Raw genomic sequence first — 23,475 nt, forward strand, 5'->3', positions numbered from 1 at the left:
TGTGCATTAACCCTTTATTATGTACATGGGATGTTTTTACAACCTCTCCTCATCAAATGAATTTGACAGATAGTAACCCACGTTTAAAACGTCCATTTTGCCACGTTTACATGCTGCATTTAGCGGCGTTTATCTGTGTTTGCATTTAGAAGCGTTTGAAAAAAAAATTCTTTTTTTTCCCCCAAAATAGCTAAAAATGAAAAACGCCTGTAAACGAAACACGGGTAAACGCGAGTTACCATGTTTAGAAGCGGTTGGCGCTTGAAATGCCTCTAAATTCAGTGTCTGAATTAATTTTTTTGCTTTCCAAAAAAGGTCTCTAAACTCAACTGCCTAAAAATGACATTAAATGAACCTGTGTGCATGTACACATAAGATAACATTGGATGAGTTCAGGGGTAGCTGAAAAAAGCAGCCAACTGCCTCTGAACGTCGATTTACCAGCAGCAGTGTACATGAGGCCTCCGCCGTGACAAGCCTCAAGTGCATATGCAATAAACTCTCAATTACCAGCCTGCAGCGTATAAGCAATAACTCTTTAGTGATCAGCCCCTATAGTATGTACATTAACCCTCATTAATCAGTCTCAGGTAGGCATTACCCCTTAGTGACTCGCTTGTGTGAACGAAACCTGACTGGTGGAAGAGCTACTATGTCTTGAAGGTTCTACCCAAGCTAAGCCTGATTCACTGGAGGGCACATTTCGTCTGTATTTAGAGACTTTTCACATACACATGTATATCATGTACAAGTATGAGTATAACAAGATGTCATCATTTTGTATCTTTTGACTTTACTACTATACCAGAGAGTGACGACTCTGCACACACCTGTATGTGTAGTTACATGCAATGTGTTTAGAGAACATTTTAAATATTTTAATAAATACTGAGATGAATATGAGCACATTATGCTAAAATTATCACATATTTATGTTAAGATATTTTACATCTCTAATGCCTGCAATGCAATGAAAAAAAATATGCAAATGAACCCAAAAAGCATTTCCTGAAGTTTTTTTCATGTAAATGGAGCAAATTACAAAATAAAATGGTCACTAAAAAGTGGCTGATAGGGGCCTAAATTATACTCCCTTTTCTCTCTGGATATTAGCCCTGACCTTAAGCGCTTTGGAACTATTGTAAAATGTTGAATAATAAGGAAGATTAAAAGGTAGCAAAGTGTATTCCCATTGTTAGCTCGGTTCGAATTACAGGTCTAAAACTTGCCATTTTCTTTTCAGTCTGAGCTCACAAAGCAACAGAATTATTTCAAAATTGAGTTGAAAATGCTTGAGGATGAATTACTGACACGCCTATCGGCAGCAGAAAGTAATTTCCTGGGGGACACACTCCTGGTGGAAAAACTGGAAACGACCAAACACACAGCAGCCGAAATAGAAATGAAGGTAAGTACAGCATTGTGATAAACTGCTGTCTGTTTGGAAATATACAGCAGGATGTTAGAGATCAAAAATGATCTAACATTATAGAATGAGAATATTTTTTCAATGGGCTTTTGTCTAAGATTGAGGATTTTTCTGTCTTTTGCAATGCCAGTCTGACTATATCAAAGGTGTATTAAATCTTAATATGTAGAGACTGCACAGTGCTACTTGGGTTGTTATGTATGCTAGAAAAGAATATCCATGTCACTTATTTTGTTATTTGTGTGTATAAGGTTATTTAGGATGCAGCTCCGGGTAGCAAGTAAACTTACATGTTGCTCTAAATATTTATTCTTTTTCTATGTATATGTTCAGCTATCTATATTTTTTTGATTAGTTTGCATTCATTGGCCAGCCATTCAAAGGTATAGGACACTATGCAGACACACAGCATGCTTGTGTTGGGTAGTTTGCAGCCACCATGCCCCTTGACCAAACACAGCCTTCCTCTGGTGCACACCCCTTCCCAATCACAGCCTGCCTCCTGAACACACCCTCTGCTCAAGCACAGCCTGCATTTTACCTGACACTGAACAAACTATGGAATACAGGCACACTGTGTGTCTGCACAATGTCCTATAACCCCGTCCCCACTATCAGGAAGAAGAGATGCATGGTCAAAAGACAGAACTTTTTAATCATGTGAAAAGGTAAGACAGATCATTTCTGAAACAAAGCAAAAGCAGTTATGGTGCCTGCATAGTTATACCTGTAATAAAAAATGTCTATAACATTGTACAGTATGTTCATAACTACTTTATTCCATGAACTGCTAAGACAATGCAGAGTGAATTACAGGTGTAAATGGACAAAGTGACAGGAAACACCCCCACCATCTCTCACCTATAACCCTGTGTAAGCTCCGTGCTGGGTGTTATTGGAGCTAACACAGGGTTTATTTAGATACACAGAAGAGTGATGGCAGAAAAAGACCAGGTGGGCCACCAAGTCTGTCTTTTTTTTGTTCTATTTTGTTTAACCTTTTTCGTCTGAGTATCAACTTATGCTTTCCAGTTATTTTTGTAAGGTCAGATACTGAAGACTTGGCTTGCAGTCATGATTCCAATTCATCACAAAAGTGTCCAATAAGGTTAAATTGGTTGTAAAGGCTCAAGGTTTTTTACCTTTGTGCATTCTATGCATGAAGGTAAAAAACCTTCTCCCCCCCCCCCCCCCCATTATCTACCTAAGCCCCATCTTAATCCAGCAATGTGCATGAGAGCAGCGGCTCTCCCGGGTCTCTTCCTCCTCATTGGCTGAGACAACAATGGGAGCCATTGGCTCCCATTACTTAATGAGCCAGTGAGCCAATGAGCGGGCGGGGCCGAGGCACACTCCATGTGTGAATGGACAACACAGCATCAGCTCGGGAGTGAGCTTCCCTCGGGTGCTCCAATAGCAAGCTGCTTGCAATGGGGACACCCAACAGGAGGAAGGGGCCAGGAGTGCCAGCGGGGGACCCGAAAAGAGGGGGATGCTGCTCTGTGCAATACCACAGCACAGAGCAGGTAAGTATGACACGTTTGTTATTAAAAAAAAAGCCTTTAATATCACTTAAAGGTCAGAGCTATGTGCAGGCTACTTGAGTTCCCCCACACCAAACTCATCAAACCATGTCTTCATGGAGCTGGTTTTGTGCACAGGGCAGTTAGGCTGCAACAAAAAAGGGCCTTCCCAAAACTTTTGTCACAAAGATAAAGTGCACAATTGGCAAAAATGCCTTTGTATGTTGAGGTATGTCAATGGAGATTGTATGGCTATGTGCTTAATTTTATGCACTTAGTTTTGGGTTTGGATGTCCGAAAAAATCATATAGGTGCGATTGTCAGGTATCCACAAACTTTAAGCTATATAATATATTTTTAAATAGAGCTACTTTGTTTTATCCAAATCTGTATGGATACCAGCCTCCTATAATCCCCTGTGCAGCAGCAGACTGTGAGATGGAAGGGCAGCACTCTGAGACAGCCAGAGCTCTTGCTTTACCTAAAAATGCTTACAGGAGGGAACAGCAACGGCATCAGCTCATCAGTGCACTGCTGCTCCTTCATTGTGCAGTCACAGGCTAGGACCAGGCTGTATTTTTTACATAAAACCTTTACTGAAACAAACTCCTACAGTCTTTGCACAGCAACTTCCAGTTCATGTGTATACCTCTATCTATAGAAGTTTTCTGCAAATAGCCAATATGTCAGAGGATGAAAGAGAGAGCCTAACACAGTACAAAATTCAACTTCCTCATTTTACAGTTTTGAGAACTGCACTGGAAGATTTTGGCAAATTTAAGATGCATACCCAATAACAGTGAAGCTCTTCCTAATAAAAAAATTACAAACTGTTGACTCAGAATGTGCATATATGCAACAATGCTCATATGTGCATATATACAATGTGCATATAGCAATAACTCACAGTGGAGCTGCTGATTTAAAGTGGGCTGTTACCATCACCTTTTTACCTGTAGTTTCACCAATACCAGACTTATGCCTCGTACACACGAGCGGACTTTGCAGCAGACTTGGTCCGACGGTCTTTCCGCCGGACTTTCCGGCAGACTACCTGAACGGACGGACTTGCCTACACACGACCGGACTTTCCAGCAGGCTAGGTCCGCCCATCTTTCCGACGGACTTTCGCCGGAGTTACAGCAGACTTTCAGAATGAACTGACTTGCCCACACACGGACAAGTGCGTTCATTTTGAACGTGACTCGGGTACGACGGGACTAGAAAAGGAAGTCAATCTTGGCGTCGCGGGTCATAACAGGTCCTTAGGTCTGGTATGGATTATAAAGGGAACCCCCTACGCGGAAAAAAAAACGGCGTGGGGTCCCCCCTAAAGTCCATACCAGACCCCGATTCAAACACGCAGCCCGGCCGGTCAGGAAAGGGGGTGGGGACGAGCGAGCGCCCCCCCTCCTGAACCGTACCAGGCTGCATGCCCTCAACATGGGGGTGGGTGCTTTGGGGGAGGGGGGCGCCCTCGGGGCCCCCCCTCCCCCAAAGCACCTTGTCCCCATGTTGATGAGGACAAGGGCCTCTTCCCGACAACCCTGGCAGTTGGTTGTCGGGGTCTGCGGGTGGGGGGCTTATCGGAGCCCCTATAATAAGAGGGTTCCCAGATCCCGGCCCCCTACCCTATGTGAATGAGTATGGGGTACATGGTACCCCTACCCATTTACCTAGGAAAAAAGTGTCAATAATAAAACACACTACACAGGTTTTTAAAATAATTTATTAAACAGCTCCGGGGGGGTCTTCCTCCGGCTTCAGGGGTCTTCCTCCGGCTTCGGGGATCTTCTTCCGGCTTCGGGGGTCCCTCCGGTTCCTCTTCTCCCGGCGTCCGGTTGGTTCTTCTCCGCTCTCTCTGGCCTCTTCTCCCGGTGTTCCAGTTCTTCTGCCGGCTCCTCCGCTGTCTTCATGCCGCTCTTTTCCCAGCGGAGGTCCGGACTTCTGGGCTTCTTGTATTCTTGTCTTCTTCCCTCTTCTCTTCTCCAGATGTTGACACGACGCTCTCTCCGGCTGGACTGCTCTCTGAGCGCTCCGCTGTGACTTATATAGGCGGAGACCCCGCCCCCTTATGCCGTCACAGTCCCTGGGCATGCTGGGACTGTGACGTTTTAGGGGGCGTGGTCACCGGGCGCCCCCTCCCCCAAAGCACCCACCCCCATGTTGAGGGTATGCTGCCTGGTATGGTTCAGGGGGGGCGCTCGCTCGTCCCCACCCCCTTTCCTGACCGGCCGGGCTGCGTGCTCGGATCGGGGTATGGTATGGATTTTAGGGGGGACCCCACGCCGTTTTTTTCGGCGTAGGGGGTTCCCTTTATAATCCATACCAGACCTAAGGGCCTGGTATGCCCCGCGCTCAGCGCAATAGGAAAATTTGTTTTTCCTATTGCAGCGAGCGCGAGATGCAATACCCTGCCCTTGCGTCGTATCTGGTCCGTCGGACAAGCATACAGACGAGCAGGCTTTCCGTCGGACCAGCATACAGACGAACGGACTTTCCGTCTGACGGAAAGATTTAAAACATGTTTCAAATCTAGGTCCGGCGGACTTTTGGGGAAAAAAAGTCCGCCGAAGCCTACACACGGTCGGATTGTCCGGTGGGCTCTGGTCCGCCGGACCAAGTATGCCGGAAAGTCCGCTCGTGTGTACGCGGCATTAGAGTCCACGTTGAACTTAATATCTGACAATGTAGGCACTAGTCACTTTAGTACTTTTCCAATGCTTTAATGGGAGATAACTGGAAGAAGTAGCAGGAAAGAGGTAGAAAAAGAGTTGCAGGGAAGTTCAAATACCTTTTCTTGGTGTAGCACTAAGGAATTGAAACCTCAGGGATGAATGTATCTTCAGTTCAGGATTAAATCTTTGCCCGCCCAGATAGGTCTCTCTCACTAACCTAGCAGCCGGAGCGCAGCACGAACAGAATGTCTCTGCCACAGACTTGGGTAGAACAAAACTGTATGATCCTCTGCTACAGGATGTTGTATTTTTCGATGAACAGCAAACACAGTACCAGAACCTTTAATCCGACCCGGCAGTACTTGTGCGGTAGATTAGATTAAGATGCGTCCTCCAATCGAGTCACCAGGCCCTTCTTAAGACCAGCCTTATGCATGGTCCCTTCCAAGATGGGTCCTCCACTGGATCTTCTCAATTGCCCGGCTTCTTCCCGCAGGACAGACAGCACAGGACCATCCCAACAGTAGTAGGCCCCAGACAGGCTTCTGGGCCTACTTGCACTGCTGCAGAAACACAACCCTCCAGCCCGGAGGGCCGCGAGGTAGAACCCCCTCCAGCCCGGAGGGCCACGAGATAGAACTCCCTAGCACATGGCATCTGCCCCATAAATACCCTCTCCCAGCATGCACCACAGAGGACCACCTCTGCCGAGTTGTCTCCGGGAAAGAAGAGCACTCATATACTTCAGCTTGTTGCTTTCCAACACCAACCTACGGTGACAACGACACCCGTAGGCACAATGTGGAACTGCACGCAACACAGCCAAACTGGAACAGAGGCTAATTTAACAATAGATTGAATCTGAACTATGTACAGAACAGATGACCCACTAAATTTACATGTAAGCGGTAGATTAAAAATCTACCAGAGCTACATACTCCCCCCACTACAATAGACGTTGTCCTCAACGTCTGCCAAAATATGACTCTCAAGCCTGAGAGTAGGTATTTGAACTTTAAAAACTTGGATGAGAAAGAAGAAAGGCAGCAAGAAATGTTACAGCTTCAAACTTTTATACAACAACATATTCACATCAGTAATGTCACAAAACCCCACTATCTACCTAGCTGAAAAGCCTAACAGCTTGATAGGAGATCTAGTTGTTCCTGAAAAAAACAAAGTTAAACACACACAAAAATGTACAGTAGCATCACTAAACAATTTAGGAGCAAAGCCTCATTCCCCAGAGAATGACACTTTCTTCCCCACATATTTTCCTTCTAATGAAAATTAACTAAAAGTAACTTGAAAAGTCCATCCCTATCTCTGAGCAAATTATATCTTTTCAGTAAAAGAAAATCCAGTTAGCAAAAAGTCTTTGGATATAGAAGCGTTGAGGTGAATAAAGTCTCTTGACCACAGAGTTCTCTAAACCCTGACACTATCTGGCTATATACCCCAAAGTTCTTTTTTTTTTTCTTTTAGCAGAACAGAAGACAACAGTCTCTTTGCATAATCACCAATAAAACCGGAGATCTGGTAATGTCAGTTTCTTCCATTGTTTATCCACGGTGGTGATAAAATAAACAATGTCATCTTTTCTGGGTCTGCAAATGACCACCTTGTCAGCATAGATGTGCCAACCATAGTTCCAATGCAGCAAACATCCATTGAAACGTTCATCCATAGTAGTAGAATACCCAGCTCTCCGGAAAGGTTTTGATACAGACAAATAGTCCTAGACAGCTTCACGGTACCACTGTTCCCGGTTGGCCTCGATTTCCTGCATAATTTCCTGAGTAACGTAGGGAAATTCCAGACCATATTCTGTGGCAACATGTTTGGTGAGCACTCTCTGTAAACGGGCAAGTCTAGGTAAAGCTCTATTTTTCCCCAAACCAGGAGCCACACAAGAATTTGGTGATTTATGCACCATAGATCCGATGGGCATTGGCTCAAACTCAAGCAAACTAGCAACTTTAGACAATGTCTCTTTAGTAGTGCTGTGCGGCTCCACACAAGGTGATGTCTTCCCAGAATCCATGGCTATCCATTCTGAGAAAGTAAGGGCAGAAGCAACATCTTCACCCTGGGCCCACAATAGTTCCTGTGACATTGTCTCAAACAAATCATCATCACTGGAGAGATTTGACATAGAATCTATCTCCGAGTCTCTCAACTCTTCCGCTGGCAAATATTTACAAAGAGTCCCAGATATGTTCCCCTTTGATCTCTCACCCGTTCCTGGCGTGAACTTCTCCGGATCCATGTATTCCTCCGGCTCCGGTTCGGGTAGTCTCTGGGGCAGGCCTCGACCACGGCCGGGGGAAGCCTTCACATATCCCACCTTCCTTGGGATAGGTGCAACGGGGATAGGTGTAGTAGAAGTAGAAATAAGAGTGATGTCCGTTGATGAAGCGGTAACAGCGACATCTCCCTCGGGAACACTCACAGTAGCAGACGAGACAACGGCCTATTGCTCTCCAGCAGTGATGGCAGTAGTTTCCACTGTGGCGGTCCCTGTAGCCCAGTCCACGCGATAAGCACGGGGCGACATTGTAGGTTGCTCCACTGTGAACTAATATTCTCCGCACTGCAAACATCGAACAAATGGACAGAGATATATGGCCAGTCCTTCACACTTGTGGCAAAGCATGCCCAGCCCTTCAATATCTCCAACAGTGTATAGTACAAACCGCCCCTGCGGCTTCAAACGAATGCCGGTATCTGTCAGCAGGGTTCTGGTTAGCATAGCACCCGCAGCGGCACTTGTAAGAAACATCTTGAATCTCATGGTTGACGGTATTAACGGAAAAGAAGACATGGCTGCACTCTGATCCTCTCAACACGATCCCGAGGCCTCTCTTATCCTTTGGCGCCAGACACACACACACGCGTCCCACGCGGCAACAAGTAGATGTGGCTCCTCCCACTTGTTCCTCTGATCACGTAGCTCCTGGGCTTTTACTTCTCACCTGCAGCCTACGCAGTCAGAAATGTGATCCTGCAATTTAACCCCTTCTTTTCCTGAAGAAAGTGACAAAGTCCAGAAACCTCTTTTAACATAGACTCTCGGTGAAATACTTCTCAGGGCTGCTTAGGGCAACGGCAAACAATCCCGGACGACGCCCCCACATGTTACCGTCACCTTTTTACCTGTAGTTTCACCAATACCAGACTTAGAGTCCACGTTGAACTTATTATCTGACAATGTAGGCACCCCAGTCACTTTAGTACTTTTCCAATGCTTTAATGGGAGATAACTGGAAGAAGTAGCAGGAAAGAGGTAGAAGAAGAGTTGCAGGGAAGTTGAAATACCTTTTCTTGGTGTAGCACTAAGGAATTGAAATCCCAGGGATGAATGTATCTTCAGTTCAGGATTAAATCTTTGCCCGCCCGAATAGGTCTCTCTCACTAACCTAGCAGCCGGAGCGCAGCACAAACAGAAAGGCTCTGCCACAGACTTGGATAGAACAAAACTGTACGATCCTTTGCCACAGGATGTAGTAGCTTTCGATGAACAGCAAACACAGTACAAGAACCTTTAAGCCGACCCGGCAGTACTTGTGCGGTAGATTAGATTAAGATGCGTCATCCAATCGAGTCACCAGGCCCTTCTTAAGACCAGCCTTATGCATGGTCCCTTCCAAGATGGGTCCTCCCCTGGATCTTCTCAATTGTCCAGCTTCTTCCCGCAGGACAGACAGCACAGGACCATCCCAACAGTAGTAGGCCCCAGACAGGCTTCTGTGTCTACTTACACGGCTGCAGAAACAAAACCCTCCAGCCCGGAGGGCCGCGAGGTAGAACAGCCTCCAGCCCGGAGGGCCACGAGATAGAACTCCCTAGCACATGGCGTCTGTCCCATAAATACCCTCTCCCAGCATGCACCACAGAGGACCACCTCTGCCGAGTTGTCTCCGGGAAAAAAGAGCACTCATATACTTCAGCTTGTTGCTTTCCAACACCAACCTACGGTGACAACGACACCCGCAGGCACAATGTGGAACTGCACGCAACACAGAGGCTAATTTAACAATAGATTGAATCTGAACTGTGTACAGAACAGATGACCCACTAAATTTACATATAAACGGTAGATGAAAAATCTACCAGCGCTACACATATATACAACAATAACTTATGCAATTATCAAATAACATGTGCAGTAAATAATTAAAAAATAAAAAAAACGTGCAAACAGTCCCATATGTCATCCAATTTGGTTTTGAAGTGTCCATAAAAAACAGCCACCACAGTTCTTGTGCCTCCAATAAAGGTAAATCTTCCACAGTATCAGAAATCTTCCACCAAAGAATGTCACCCACGTGTCTAATCGGGTGTCTCCCCACCTGATTTTTTTATTTAAACGTTAACATATTTTTTTGATGAAACATAAAATGACTCTGCCTCTATGGAAGTATTTTCCTGCGTGACTATTTTACTTTCCGAAGTAATTTGAGTTTTAACATTAAATCTATCAGGTGACACTAACTTCAGTATCTACGATGTCTTATGACGAAAGTACTTGTAGATCTTCTGACACATATCTAGCATCGTAACATCAAATTAATGTTATTTTTGGACCACGAATAGGACTAATTTTGATGCATGAGCCTAATTATATTCCCGGGTTAATTAGAACAATCTTCCTCACAAGGAAAAAGTAACATGTAACTTGAAAGAAATGTATTATCAAAAATTAAGAGGCATAGAAAGACTCACAATCATCCCTGATTAAAATCATACATCGGGAGACCCTGAGTTACGATGTTAAATCACCACAAACCTTGTTGACAATTTCAGCTTACAATAATTATGTTGATTTAACCTACAAATATGTTTTGTATCTCTACAACTGTTGATATGTTTCTTCTTGTACTTACCTGCAGTATAAGTTTATCTTCTAAGCTAGAATGATCCCTTCCACAGAACTGTAATGCCCCGTACACACGATCAGAAATTCGGCCAGCAAAAGACCGATGAGAGTTTTTGGTTGTAAAATGCGACCGTGTGTGTATCAGACTTTTGCTGGCGGAATTCCAGCCAGCAAAAGATTGAGAGCGTGTTCTCAATTTTTCGGTCGGAAAAAGTTCCGATCGGAAATTCCGATCGTCTGTACCACTTCCGACACGCAAAATTCCTACGCATGCCGGAAACAATTTCGACGCATGCTCGGAAGCATTGAACTTAATTTTCTCTGCTCGTCGTAGTGTTGTAGGTCACCGCATTCTTGACGGTCTAAAGTTCAGCGAACTTTCGTGTGACCGTATGTATGCAAGCCAAGCTTGAGCGGAATTCTGTCGGAAAAACCATCCAAGATTTTTCCGACGGAAATTCTGCTCGTGTGTACGCGGCATTACCTACACTGTACAACATTTATAGGTTTGCAATAGCAATTTTCTAATAATTTAAAATGATTAAGAGAAAACTGTAAACTGTCATGGAAGAAACATGCTGAGTGTCGTTAACCTCTGCTTCTGAAAATGCCAGTCACCTGATTTTCATGGCAATCTAGAAGCTTGGGTATGCACACTGGCCATGCACATGGGCAATTGCCAAGCATTCTCAGCCTATTACCAGCTTTTCTTGTCAAAGTGTTTTATTGAGATTTACAATACAATGGAAAGTAAAGATGGTACTCAAACATATGAGACCCATCATACATTGTATAGACAAGATAATACACTTCCAAACATACATAATCTTGTATGGGAAAAATATAAACATACTGATATAGTTTGCAAACAACAGCAAAGGGGTAAACAGTCATCGCTGGAGTGGTAGGTAAATAAAGCTTATTATCAATTGGTGGCTTGGAAGAGGGAGGCAATGGGGTTGATTTACTAAAGGGAAAAAGACTGTGCACTTTCCAAAGTGCAGTTGCACTCTGCAAGTGCACTTGCTCCAGAGCTTAGTAAATGAGTAGAAGCTCTGCTGATGTCCACTATCCAATCATGTTCAAGCAAAAATTCATTTTTTTTTATTTTCCTTGCATGTGATTGGGTACTCTTTGCAAGGTGAAGCCTTACCTCATTTACTAAGCTCTAGAGCAACTGCACTTGCAGAGGGCAAATGCACTTTGCAAAGTGCACAGTCTTTTTGCCTTTAGTAAATCAACCCCAATGTCTCAAGTGGGTGGAGAAGGTTAACAGGGATGTACCATGAGAGAAGTGGTTGGTGAGAGAAGATAGTATGAGTGTGAGCGGGTCCAGTGATCGAAATCATTACATTACATGGTCCATGAGTGAATACTGTAATGCTCCCACATCCCAGAGGACAGACAGGGGAAAGAAACCGTACAGGTGCAGGTGAGAAGCAGAAGACTCAGAGAATGGTAGTGCGGTTCCTATGTAGGACATGGCTTAAATGAATAAAAGAGATCCAATTTATCAAGGCTTTAATAATGATTTGTCAAAATCAGGGGGTAAGCAGTGCTTGATCCTGGGTTGCCAAACCTTTTCAAATTTCTGTATTTTATCATTTTGAATTGCTGTCATTTTAGCAAATATAAGGGCCCTATTCATTCTATGTTTCGCTTCAGCCATAACCAATTCTGGGATTTCCACGCCTTGGCGATGGTCTGTTTAGGTGCTGTGGTAAGTTGAAAAAGTAATTGGAACTGAGAGTGTGTCAGCGCAGTTGGTTTAAGGTTTAAGAGAGCTGTCACCGTGTCAATTTGGACAATAGTGTCTAAGGCTTTAGAGGCCATATTAACCACTTGCTTACTGGGCACTTAAACCCCCCCCCCCTCCTATCCAGACGCACTTTGAATGACAATTGAGCGGTCATACAACACTGTACCCAAATGACATTTTTGTAATTTTTTTCCCACAAATAGAGCTTTGTTTTGGTGGTATTTGATCATCTCTGCGGTTTTTATTTTTTGTTAAAAAAATGTAAAAAGACCGAATTTAAAAAAAAATTTAAAAATGTATATTTTGTTATAAAAATTTTAAAACAGGTAATTTTTCTCCTTCATTGATGTACGCTGATGAGGCGGCACTCCTGGGCACTGATAGGTGGCAGTGATGGGCACTGATGGGTGGCAGTGGGCACTGATGGGTGGCAATAATGGGCACTGATCGGTTACACTGGCAGGCAGCACTGCTAGGTGCCACTGATTGGCACCACTGGTGGGCATTGATAGGTGGCACTTGTGGGCATTGATAGGTGGCACTCATGGGCATTGATAGGTGGCACTGTGGGCACTGTCAGGTGGCAATGGCAGGTGACACAGACGAGGCATAATTGCCTCTTCCTCTTCGGTACCAATGTCCCTTGCAGATGAGCCGGTGATCGGCTGGGAAAAAAAACGATTACCGAGCTTTTGTTTACATCACATGATCAGCTATCATTGGCTGACAGCTGATCACATGGTAAGGGGCCGGGACCGACCCCTTACTCGGATCGGTGATCACCTGAGTCTCAGTGACTCGGTGATCACAGCGCGCTCTGCGCGCGCCCTGTAGGTTGCGGTCAGGGAGCATGCACAGGGGAGGCCGTCATATGACGACCTCCCAGAAATTCGGGTCCGCGCTGTGGCCATCATTCGGCTATAGCGTGGATGCCAAGAGGTTAATGTGCATGTGTGTGTGCCATGAGCTGAACAGCCCCGAAAGCACATCCCTGAATAAAATGGAGCATATTTTGCTATCCTTGCTGGTACCAGGTACCAACGTGCTAGCACCTTGCAGTCTCGGTTGCCAGGACATTCAGAGAGGAGGCTATTGTGGCCATCCAGATAGTGGACCAATCTGCACTCTCAAATGTGTGCCCTGAATCCTGTGTCCATTTATCTGTGTATGATAGTGGTGCATTATCTGAAGTGGTGTTCAATTGGCGGTATAGAATTGAGATGGGACCTCGAACGTGTGGGTCGCTTTTACAGATTTGTTTGAATTGTCATTTGACTCAGTAGTGATTCTTTTTTGAGGAATGGCATATAAAAATTTTTGAGCTGTAGGTAGCAGAAAAATTCAGCCCTAGGAAGACCGTAAGACTCACACAGGGTGGGTAAAGTATGGAACACAGTGTTTGAAACCAGTTTGTGAAGTCTGAAGAGGTTAGAATCATACCAGGCCTTGAATGCGGCGGGTGATTCCCAGGCTGGGTAGAAAGCATGGTTACGAAGGAAGGAGAGTGGGTTATGGGGGGGATTGTAGGTTTTGGGTGTCTCGAAATTTGTCCCATATATTTAGGGAATGTTTGATAATGGGGTTGAGGATAGTGGTTCTATCTTTTGGATGGAGCCATAACATATTAGCTACAGAGATGGGATCGCTGTTGACAGATTCAATTGGTACCCATAGTGGTATTTCTTTAGCCGCGTGATATTTAGGTAATTGCGCTAACTGCACTGCGTAATAGTAGGATGAGAAATTTGTGATTCCTAGGCCTCTGCTTAGTTTGGATAGATAAAGGGTAGATTTGGCGATACGATGTTTGATATCACCCAAGATGTAGGACATTACTCTGCATTGTGTGAGGCGTAGGAAATATGATGGGACTGGGATGGGAAGTACATGAAAGAGGTATAGGAATTTGGGCAGTATCGACATTTTGGTAGCATTAATTCTACCCAACCAGGATAGGGGAAGAGAGGACCATTGAGCTATGAGGTTAGTAATTTGCTTTGGTAGAGGTAAGTAATTGGCAGAGAATAAATCCGCTATAAAGGCTGTGAGTTGGACCCCTAAGTATGGAAGGTAATGTGGCGCTCACGTAAATGGCAGAGATGACATGGCTTGTTGAAGTTCTGTTGGTGCTAGGGATATATTGAGTGCTTTTGATTTATTAGGATTAGCTTGCAGGCCAGAGATTTGGGCAAAGCTTCCTAAAATGGAAGGCAGTTTGGGGGTGGAAATGTGGGGATGGGATAAGAAGATTAGGATATCATCTGCAAAGAGAAACATTTTGTGCTGGTGACCTCCTAGTTCTATTCCCTTGACATCAGGATCCGATCTGATCAATTTTGCCAGAGGTTCTATAAGTAAGACGAACAACAGTGGTGATAGGGGACAGCCCTGCCTAGTGCCTCTTCTGATGTCAAATATCGCTGATCTATTGCTAACGTATTTGATGTATGCTCACAGGTTGTCATATAATGAAGAGTCCCAGGTCAGGAAATGGTTCCCAAAGCCCCAGCACTGGATAGTATAGGTGAGATATGGCCAAGTAACCGAGTTGAATGCCTTTCTGATGTCAAGGGACAGAAAGCAGGATGGGATATGTCTATTTTTGGCTGCTTGAGAGAGTAAGAGGACACGTCTGATATTGCTGGCAGCTTGGCGGATTGGGAGAAAGGCTATTCGGTCTAGGTGTATTTATTGCTCAATAATGTTGTTCAAACGTGTTGCCAGATTTTGGCTAGTAATTTCATGTCAAGGTTTAGGAGTGAAATAGGACAGTAATTCGTCCAGTTTGGGTATCATACAAATTATAGAAGTTAGTGTTTCAGATCTAAATGAGTGACCTCTTAGCAGGGAATTGAAGGCACTTCTGAGCATAGGAACCAATATGGGTGCAATTTTTTTATAATAGGCTGCCGAGAACTTGTCAGGTCCCGGTCTCTTATGCGGTTTCAACACTTTTATGGACGCTGAGACTTCAATATCTGTAATAGGGCTCTCAAGTAGATCCTGCTGCTCTTGATTAAGTGAAGGGAGGGTGATTCAGGAAAACAGGGCATCAGTGCTGGCGGGGTCAAAGTTTTGTGAAGGTGAATAGAGTTTGGCTAAGTTAGAGCGAAATATTTCCAATATTTTAACAGAGTTGCTTGTGTATGTATTGCGGGTTGTTTTTAATCGGACAGATGTCAAGGGGTGGTGGGTCACCCGCAGCATCCGTGTCATCGGGTTTATTAGCCTTGAGATAGGATATATATTGACGTTTATGGATACGTTTGTCAGCAGAGTCAGTTAGGAACAGGTCAAAATCGAGTCGAGCCTTATCGAGACGTGAGTTAGTGGTGGTATTGGGGTCAGTCGGGAAGGCTGCGTGGCATGTATCGAAGTTTGCTTCTAGCTTTTGAAATAGGGCTTTGTGTTCTCGTTTAAGGGTCGCTGCTAGTTGGATCAACCTGCCCCGTATAACACATTTATGCGCTTCCCACAATGTCAGTGCCGATATATCATCGGTAGCATTGTCTGAGATGTATTCTTTGAGGGCCATTTCTAAGGCTAAGCAGTGGATGGGGTGGGTGAGAGTGGTATCGTTGATACACCAGTAGGTATCTTGCGATTTGGGGATTGGGGAGATTATTGTGGTGCAAACTGTGCAATGATCAGGCCATGAAAAAGGGGGTGATGACAGAGGATAGTATTTCTGGTATCAATGCGGGAGAAGGATTTATGCGGGTAAGAATAATGTGTGTATCGTTTATGAGCAGGGTTGGCTTCACACCAGGTATCTACTATGTTGTTTTTGGAAAGTTGGTGTTGGAACGACAACTTGGCTGGGCTCGAGGACAGGGTTGGCGGGGATTTATCTAGGAATGGGAATATCACCTGGTTGGAGTCACCACAGAGAATGACCGTTCCGAACTTAGTAGGACATTATTGTGATCGCAGTGTCTGATAAAGGACCAGCGAGGATCCGATATCTACCTTCGGGGTCTTTAATTTGAGATAAATGGATGAACGGCGAGGAAAGTTGAAATCCTATAAGGGTTCCTCGATTGTTTGGTAGTGGCTGAAGCTGTATAGAATTATGGATAGGAGATACTAAGGAATTTGAGGGTGGATTTTTCAACTAAGTGGGTTTCCTGTAAACATATTATATGCACTTTAACAGCTGCAAAAGAGCGTAACGCCTTGGTGAGCTTGTGTGGGGTATTGAAGCCCTGAACATTCCGAGAAAGAATGTTTAAGGGGGCCGTAACGTGTGCATGTTTTTACTGTGTTAAGGACATATCCTGGATGGAAGACCGCATCTACCATGTGAAGAAAGAGAGAAGGAGAGAAAGAGACATACATAGAAGGAACAAATAAGGATTGAACAACCCTTTTAGATGTCAGTGTTAACGTTGAACTAGAACTGAGCAATAGGGTGCGGGAGCGTGCCAGGGGAGCGACAAGTGGTCCCGAGGAGGCCCTGAGGCTGTCATCAGAAACCTGCATAATAGATGCAGGGAGTTGACGGCAGTACATGGGGGAGCAAGGAGTTCTAGAAGGGGAACAAATCCGGAGGATCAAGAAAAAACATTAATACATATAAGTAGCTGGGCATTGCTATTAACTGAGGTTAACAGGTGGGTACCCCTGAGGTTCTATCTCTGGCTAAAACATAAAATTAGAATTGTGCTTCTGAATCTAACCAGAAGCCCAATACCTGTGGGGGTTGCATAAATGCCCGTAGTACACCCCCTTACCAATAACAGTTACATAAGGATAGATAAACCCTAAACAAAAACAGAAACAGGTCTAACATAGGTATGTGGATCAACGGTGCTACTACGGCGGCACTCAGGAGCAGCGGCGGCCTCCTGCCTAATAAAAAAAAAAAAAAAAAACACAAGGAGGGGTGGTTTGGCCAATGACATGAGCAAAAGTTGCAATAGGCTTCCGGGGTAAAAAAAAATGTGCCGTTAACGAGTTTGGTGCCTGTCCCAAAAGATATGTTGGCCTGGAAAGGCAAAAAGGGCAAAAAGGCACTGTTCTAAGCCATGGAGAGTAGTCAATAAACATCAAATAAGCTGATCCTTCTTGTTTGAAGATAAGGCAAGGGCAGTGTCTGTGGGAGGGAGTGAATAAGGACAATGTAAAGACGTTTCATCTATCTGTGGGAGTAGTAAGGGGGATGATTATAACATGGTGATGCCAGGTGGGCAAAGTCAGTCCATTGAATCTTCGGTGGGTGCTTCCAGATTATCAAAACCGCCACGTTTGTAGAGGTTTTGATGGGAGTGAACTGTGCTGACATTGCCTACAGCTGTTGGCTTTTGGGGAGAGCTTGAGGCCGAACGCCTGTGAGATTTATCTTTATGGGGGGTCCGGTTGAGAAGGCCCAGGTCTTGTAGGGCTGTTTGCAGTTCTATCACCGTGCGGCAGACATATTTGGTCTCCGAGTGGGTAAAGCGTACTGAAAAGGGGAAACCCCAGTGGTATGCAATCTGGTGATTTTGAAGAATCAGTAGATGTGGCTTAAGAGCATGTCTCTTAACGACTGTGAGTGGGTACAGGTCTGCATAGAGCTGGTATGAATATCCTTGGAAGGACAAGGATTCTTTGCCCCTGGCTGCTGCAAGTAGCTGCTCTTTGGTGCGATAATCATGAAACTTGGCTATAATGTCCTGTGGTGGACCGTTGGCTTTACGGGCGGATAGGGCCCTGTGAACCCTGTCCATCTCTAATCTTTCAACAGGGATTGCTGGTTGTAGTTCCTGGAATAAGGAAATCATAGTGGCTTGTAAATCAAGCACCGTTTCTGGAATCCCCCTGATTCTTAGATTGGAGTGTCAATCCCTGTTCTCCTGGTCTTCTAAACGTGTCTTTCAGCTGTGTAATCCTGAGTGTGATTTTCCAGCTCATCCATCCTCCCTTCTTTTTTTTTTTAAATTCTTTATTTATTTATTTTAAACATGGTTCCTTGGCATACCACAAAATACGTCAATTCCTTAAACATACGCATCTTAGTCAAAATGTTCAATATGTTAAAAGACATTTCATGACTTGAAACAATTTCATTAACATAGTAACAACTACTTCATCTATATCATACCTATAAAGAATATAAGAAACCAAAGGGCCTCATGGAGCTCCCTGCACATTTGCCAAGTTAATCATAGTATATATAATACTTGAACATATATCATCATTTCAACAGACTAAATTGCAAACTCAATGTATCTTATGTTCTCTATACTCATAACAGCCGAAATTGCGGCTGTATTTCACTACATAATAAAGAAAACGAAAAAAAACAAAAGAGAGAAAGACAAAGAGGAAAAAAGAAGAGGAGGAGAAAAGAAAAAATAAAAAAAAAATAAAAGGGTCGGGAAGGGGGGAATAAGGTAAGTTGAACGGGGTCTCAATATCATGATCATTATCGTAGTTACTTAATTCCCTGATATCACAGACTCTGCTACCTCCTGTAGGTACGCATTTGTTCCCATGAAATATCTCCATGGCCTCCATTTGTTCCGTATTAATTCCTCTGTATTATGGAGGGTGGCGGTCAATTCCTCCATACGGAGTATACACTGAAATTTAGAATACCACAGGATCCTCGTTGGCGTCTGAGATTGCCGCCAAAGTGGGGGAATGCATGCCCTTGCTGCATTGAGAAGCTGTATTGTCAAGGTCTTTTTATATTTCCGAATGGGTCTCTCTGTCACATGTAAAAGGCACGCAGCCGGATTGTCTTTCAGATCCACAGTTGTCAAGCTTCTAATTGTAGTTGTTACCTCCTCCCAGAATGGCCTCAGTAACGGACAGGTCCAGAAAATATGCATAATCATGGCCAATATATGCGTTGCACCTCCAGCACCTATCCGAAGTGGCGCCATCCATCTTGGGAAGAATATAGGGACTCTATACCATCAGGACACAATTTTGTATCCAATTTCTTGGTATTGATTTGCAATTGATTTGCCACAGTCAACATTTTATCTACTTGCTGTGGTGAAAACTGAATCCCTAGATCCCTTTCCCATTGAAAAACAAATGACGGGGCTGGCTCTTCAGTCTGGTTAGTTAGGTAACTATATATCGTAGAAAGAGTATGTCGTACGGGTTCCCCCGTTTTACATAGCAATTCAAAGGGGGTGGGGTCTCTAGGGACATATGATGCCTTCTGAAGGGACTGTAAGAATTGTCGCAGTTGATAAGAGCTAAAACTAACGGTGGATCTATGAGACTAGAAATAGTCGCTAGTGAGGGGAGCTCCCCGTTAGGCCAGACATCTATTAGGCGGTATCTCCCTGATAGTGTTAGCTGTCTAATCTTTCTACTTGTGAGACCCGGTATGAAATCCGGATTACCTATCACCGGTGTAATGGGAGAGGGTAGCGGCGAAGGCCCGTACTGCGAAACGTTAATCTAGCCACCCTAAGGGTGGCACTTACCAAGGGGTGGTTCCCTATGTCTTCTGGAAGAGAGCAGGTGAGCCATGGGGAGGTCAACAGTGGAATAGAAACATCCTCAATCTCCATCCTCACCCATTGTTTGAATTCTTTATTACAGTGCCAGTCTACTATCTTCGAAAGGTGTACTGCTCTGTAATATTGGAGGAGATCGGGTAGGCCAATGCCCCCCTTCTCTTTGGGTCTAGACAATGTTTGCATTTTGGTCCTCGGTGACTTATGTGACCAAATAAACTCTCTAATTATCATCCAGAGCTGTTTAAAGTACGTTGAAGGTACTCTAATCGGTATGGTTTGGAGTATATATAATATCCTCGGTAAAACCGTCATCTTCAGGGCATTACAACGCCCAAACCAGGTCAAGGTCAAAGTGTGCCATTTACGAAAGTCAGCTTTCAGTCTCTGGAGCAAAGGTTCATAATTAGCAGCGCACAAATGCGCCAAGTCCGATGTAATATCAATACCCAGATATCTTATTGATTAATTAAGATAATGGAACGCAAAGGACGTACGCCTCCAAATCTGGGATCGTAATATTAAGCACAGCGGACTTGGCGCAGTTGACCTTAAAGTTTGACAATTCTCCATATATCCCAATCGCTGCCAAAATATTGGGGAGCGAGACTCGTGGGTTAGAGACAAAGAAGATCAAGTCGTCGGCATAAGCCGCTATTTTGTGGTGTCCTGAGGGTTTCCACACCCCTGTAATATTTGGGTCTTCTCTTATATGGCACAAAAATGGCTCTAAAGTCAATATGAAAATAAGGGGGGACAGGGGGCAACCCTGTCTCGTCCCATTCGCTATCATAAAAAACTCTGAGCACCATTCATTCACCCGAACCGCCGCCATCGGTTTAGAATAAAGGGATGAAATCCAATTAAACATATTAGGGCCAAGACCGGTGTATTCCAGGGTGGCCCGCATAAAATGCCAGGACACCCCGTCAAAGGCCTTTTCCGCATCTGTCGAAAGCAAATGATTTCCCCTATTACATCAATACATGGGTTCTCTCTCGTTACATATTTATAAGGACACAATTTATACAAAATGCACTTCATGATATGTTCCATAGCCTAATCATGGTGAACTCCCATCCCTACTCTAAAGCCGAGGGGAGTCTCATGTGTTCGTTTGATTCGGGTTCGTTCCGGTTTCCTTCCATCCATATGCACTTATTGCTAATTGTTCATATAATACAGGCACATGAGAACGAAACTTTCTGTCCATAGGTCCCATACCTCAGTAAGAACCCCAGTCCAGGAATATCAAAAAACTACCAGTATTTCTGAAGTCCTATGATTAAGGAGCTTTTTTACAAAAAAAAATATGAGACACAAAAAAAAAAAAAAGGGGAGGGGGAGGGGAGGGACCGGGCAACAAGGGGGGGACACTACCATAAGGTGCATCATAAATCTGTTGTTACCCGTTAATGTAACCGTTCCGCAACTGATGATATTCATCTTGAGTATAGTGAAATTTTGACAGTTTCTTAAACATTAATCATAACTCACGTGACCTGTCTGCCTATGATGTTCAAGATCTCCCTCTGGGTCTTTGTACTTGAACAGGCTGGCTGTTCTGAATAGGGGCCTGGCCCGACCAGCCTGTCGATCTAGGGATATTTTGAAGCCAATTGCGCACTTGTACTGGTTCTGCTCCCAGAAAAGTGTAGAAGGCTGTAAGGTCCGCCGGGGAACATAGAATAAAAGATGCCTGCGCTTTCCGGTATGTGACAGTTAGTGGGTAACCCCATCTGTACGTACAATCATGGCGCTTTGCTAGATCCAATATTAGTCGTAGTATGGCTCGCCTTTGCAAAGTGGCTCTTGAAATGTCTGGGAGGATCTTCACCGACCTTCCCTCAATCTCTGCATCTCCATGTTCCCATGCTTTACGGAGAATAATCTCCTTCTGTTGGTAGCGATGTAACCTGCAGAGGACATCTCGGGGCCTGTCCAGATCAGAAGACCTGGGTCCAGGGACTCTATGCACCCTATCCAGTTCCAGGGAGGGCGGTGGGGTCTTCAGTACCTTATGAAAGAGAGCTATCACCGTTGCTTCCAATCCCTCTGGTCCTATAGTCTCCGGGATACCCCGCAGGCGCAAATTATTACGACGACTACGGTCTTCCAATTCCTCCAAATGGAGTTGCATATTGCTAGCTGTAGCCTCCTGTGACGACTGAGAGAGTTCTAAGGCTAACACTCTGGTCTCCAGGGAAGAAACAGAGGCCTCCCCAGCTTCCACCCGCCCGGTAAGGGATTGTATCTCCGCTCTTACCTCCTGGATGTCCCTACTGTGAGCTTCCTCTATGCGGGTAATCAGGGCTTCTATGTCCGCTCTCGTAGGGAGGGCTTGCAGCAGAGACCTAAGTTCTTCATCCAGTCTGCTCTGTTGTCGTGTGGGACTCACTACATCCGCCTGGGAGGCTGCCACCCTCCCTGGGAGCGGAGCAGAAGCCTGAGAGGGGGCGCATAGCCCAGGTGCTGCTGAAACTGCTCCGTCGCCCATAACAGTTACTCGTGGAGCCGCCATTGTGTCTTCCGGCGTCGGATGCTGTGGTTCACGGAGGAAAGTTCGGATTCCGCTCTGTGGCGTCGCAGGTCTGCTTCCCCTGGTGACTGATCTGGTTCTATACCTTCTGTGTATTGTCATACCGTCTTCCCATGTCAGACAGTCGGCTTGTAAGTGGTAGCAGTCTGGGGGAAGGCAGGAGCTTCACAGATGCATGTCCTCACCCGATCATCTCCAAGCCACACCCATCCCATCCTCCCTTCTAACTCAGCTGTTCTGTGTCCCAGCTCCCTGATCTCACATGTCAGTTTGTCTATTATTTGGTCTGATGTCTGTTTCAGGGCTTTGTGTAACATCCTCTCAAACTGTTTGAACATACCTGACTGGATGACAGAGTGTGTGCTGCCAGTATCTGAATCAGACTCACCATCATCCTCATGCTGTGCCTGTGAGTGGATCAGGGACTTGGCTGAGCCTGGCATGCTGCTTGTGAGGAGGGGGACGGCGCCATCTTGGCTGATTAGCGGGCCAGCGCATCTTTAATGGTATGAATTTTTATCTTTGCCTTTTAGCTTCCTATGACCATGGCGACGTGATTGGCGGGTGCCCTGAGACAGCGGGTATCATCGGGTGCCATCTGTGGAGCTGTAGCTACGCTGTAACCTCCGTGTGGTTCTCCCTGGAGCAGAGCTCTAAATCAGCATTACCGCTCTGATCAGAGCCCCCCTATTACCAGCTTTTAATCACAAAAGGGATTAAAAGGATCAAGGCAACCTGCCAACTTCCCTGCCATATTAATATATATTTATATATGCAGTAAACTGTTGGCAGTAGGTTGCCCTGATCTGCTATAGCTGGAGGTAAGACCCGCTTCTACTTGTCCAAGTCTGTCATCATGTGATGGGCAGCAAAGTGGCTAAATGGTTAGCAAATCTGCCTAGCAGCATTAGGGTTGCCAGTTCAAATCCCAACCATGACACTACCTGCCTGGAGTTTGCATGTTCTCCCTGTGCCTGTGTGGGTTCCCTTGGGTACTCTGGTTTCCTGGTACACTTCAATGGCAAGCTGGTAGGTTAATTGGTTCCTTTCTAAATTGGCGCTAGTGTATGAATGTGAGTCAGGGACCTTAGATTGTAAGCTCCTTGAGGGTGGGGACTGATGTGAGTGTATAATATGTAAAGCGCTGCATAAATTGACACCACTATACAAGTACCTGAAATAAATAAATGTGATGCTGCAGGTCTTGG

At 44.9% G+C, this 23,475-nt stretch overlaps 1 protein-coding gene across 1 annotated transcript in view; it reads left to right on the forward strand.

Moving 5' to 3' along the window:
* LOC141148076 (dynein axonemal heavy chain 11-like) overlaps positions 1-23,475 on the forward strand; it is a 1,034,097-nt gene that overhangs the window by 820,513 nt on the left and 190,109 nt on the right. The window contains exon 72 of the mRNA XM_073635228.1: positions 1,244-1,408. Within this exon, the coding sequence (XP_073491329.1) occupies positions 1,244-1,408 (165 nt within the window). The remainder of the gene's footprint in view (positions 1-1,243; positions 1,409-23,475) is intronic.

The sequence above is a fragment of the Aquarana catesbeiana genome, linkage group LG06, assembly GCF_042186555.1.
Source record: "Aquarana catesbeiana isolate 2022-GZ linkage group LG06, ASM4218655v1, whole genome shotgun sequence".
NCBI lineage: Eukaryota > Metazoa > Chordata > Amphibia > Anura > Ranidae > Aquarana > Aquarana catesbeiana.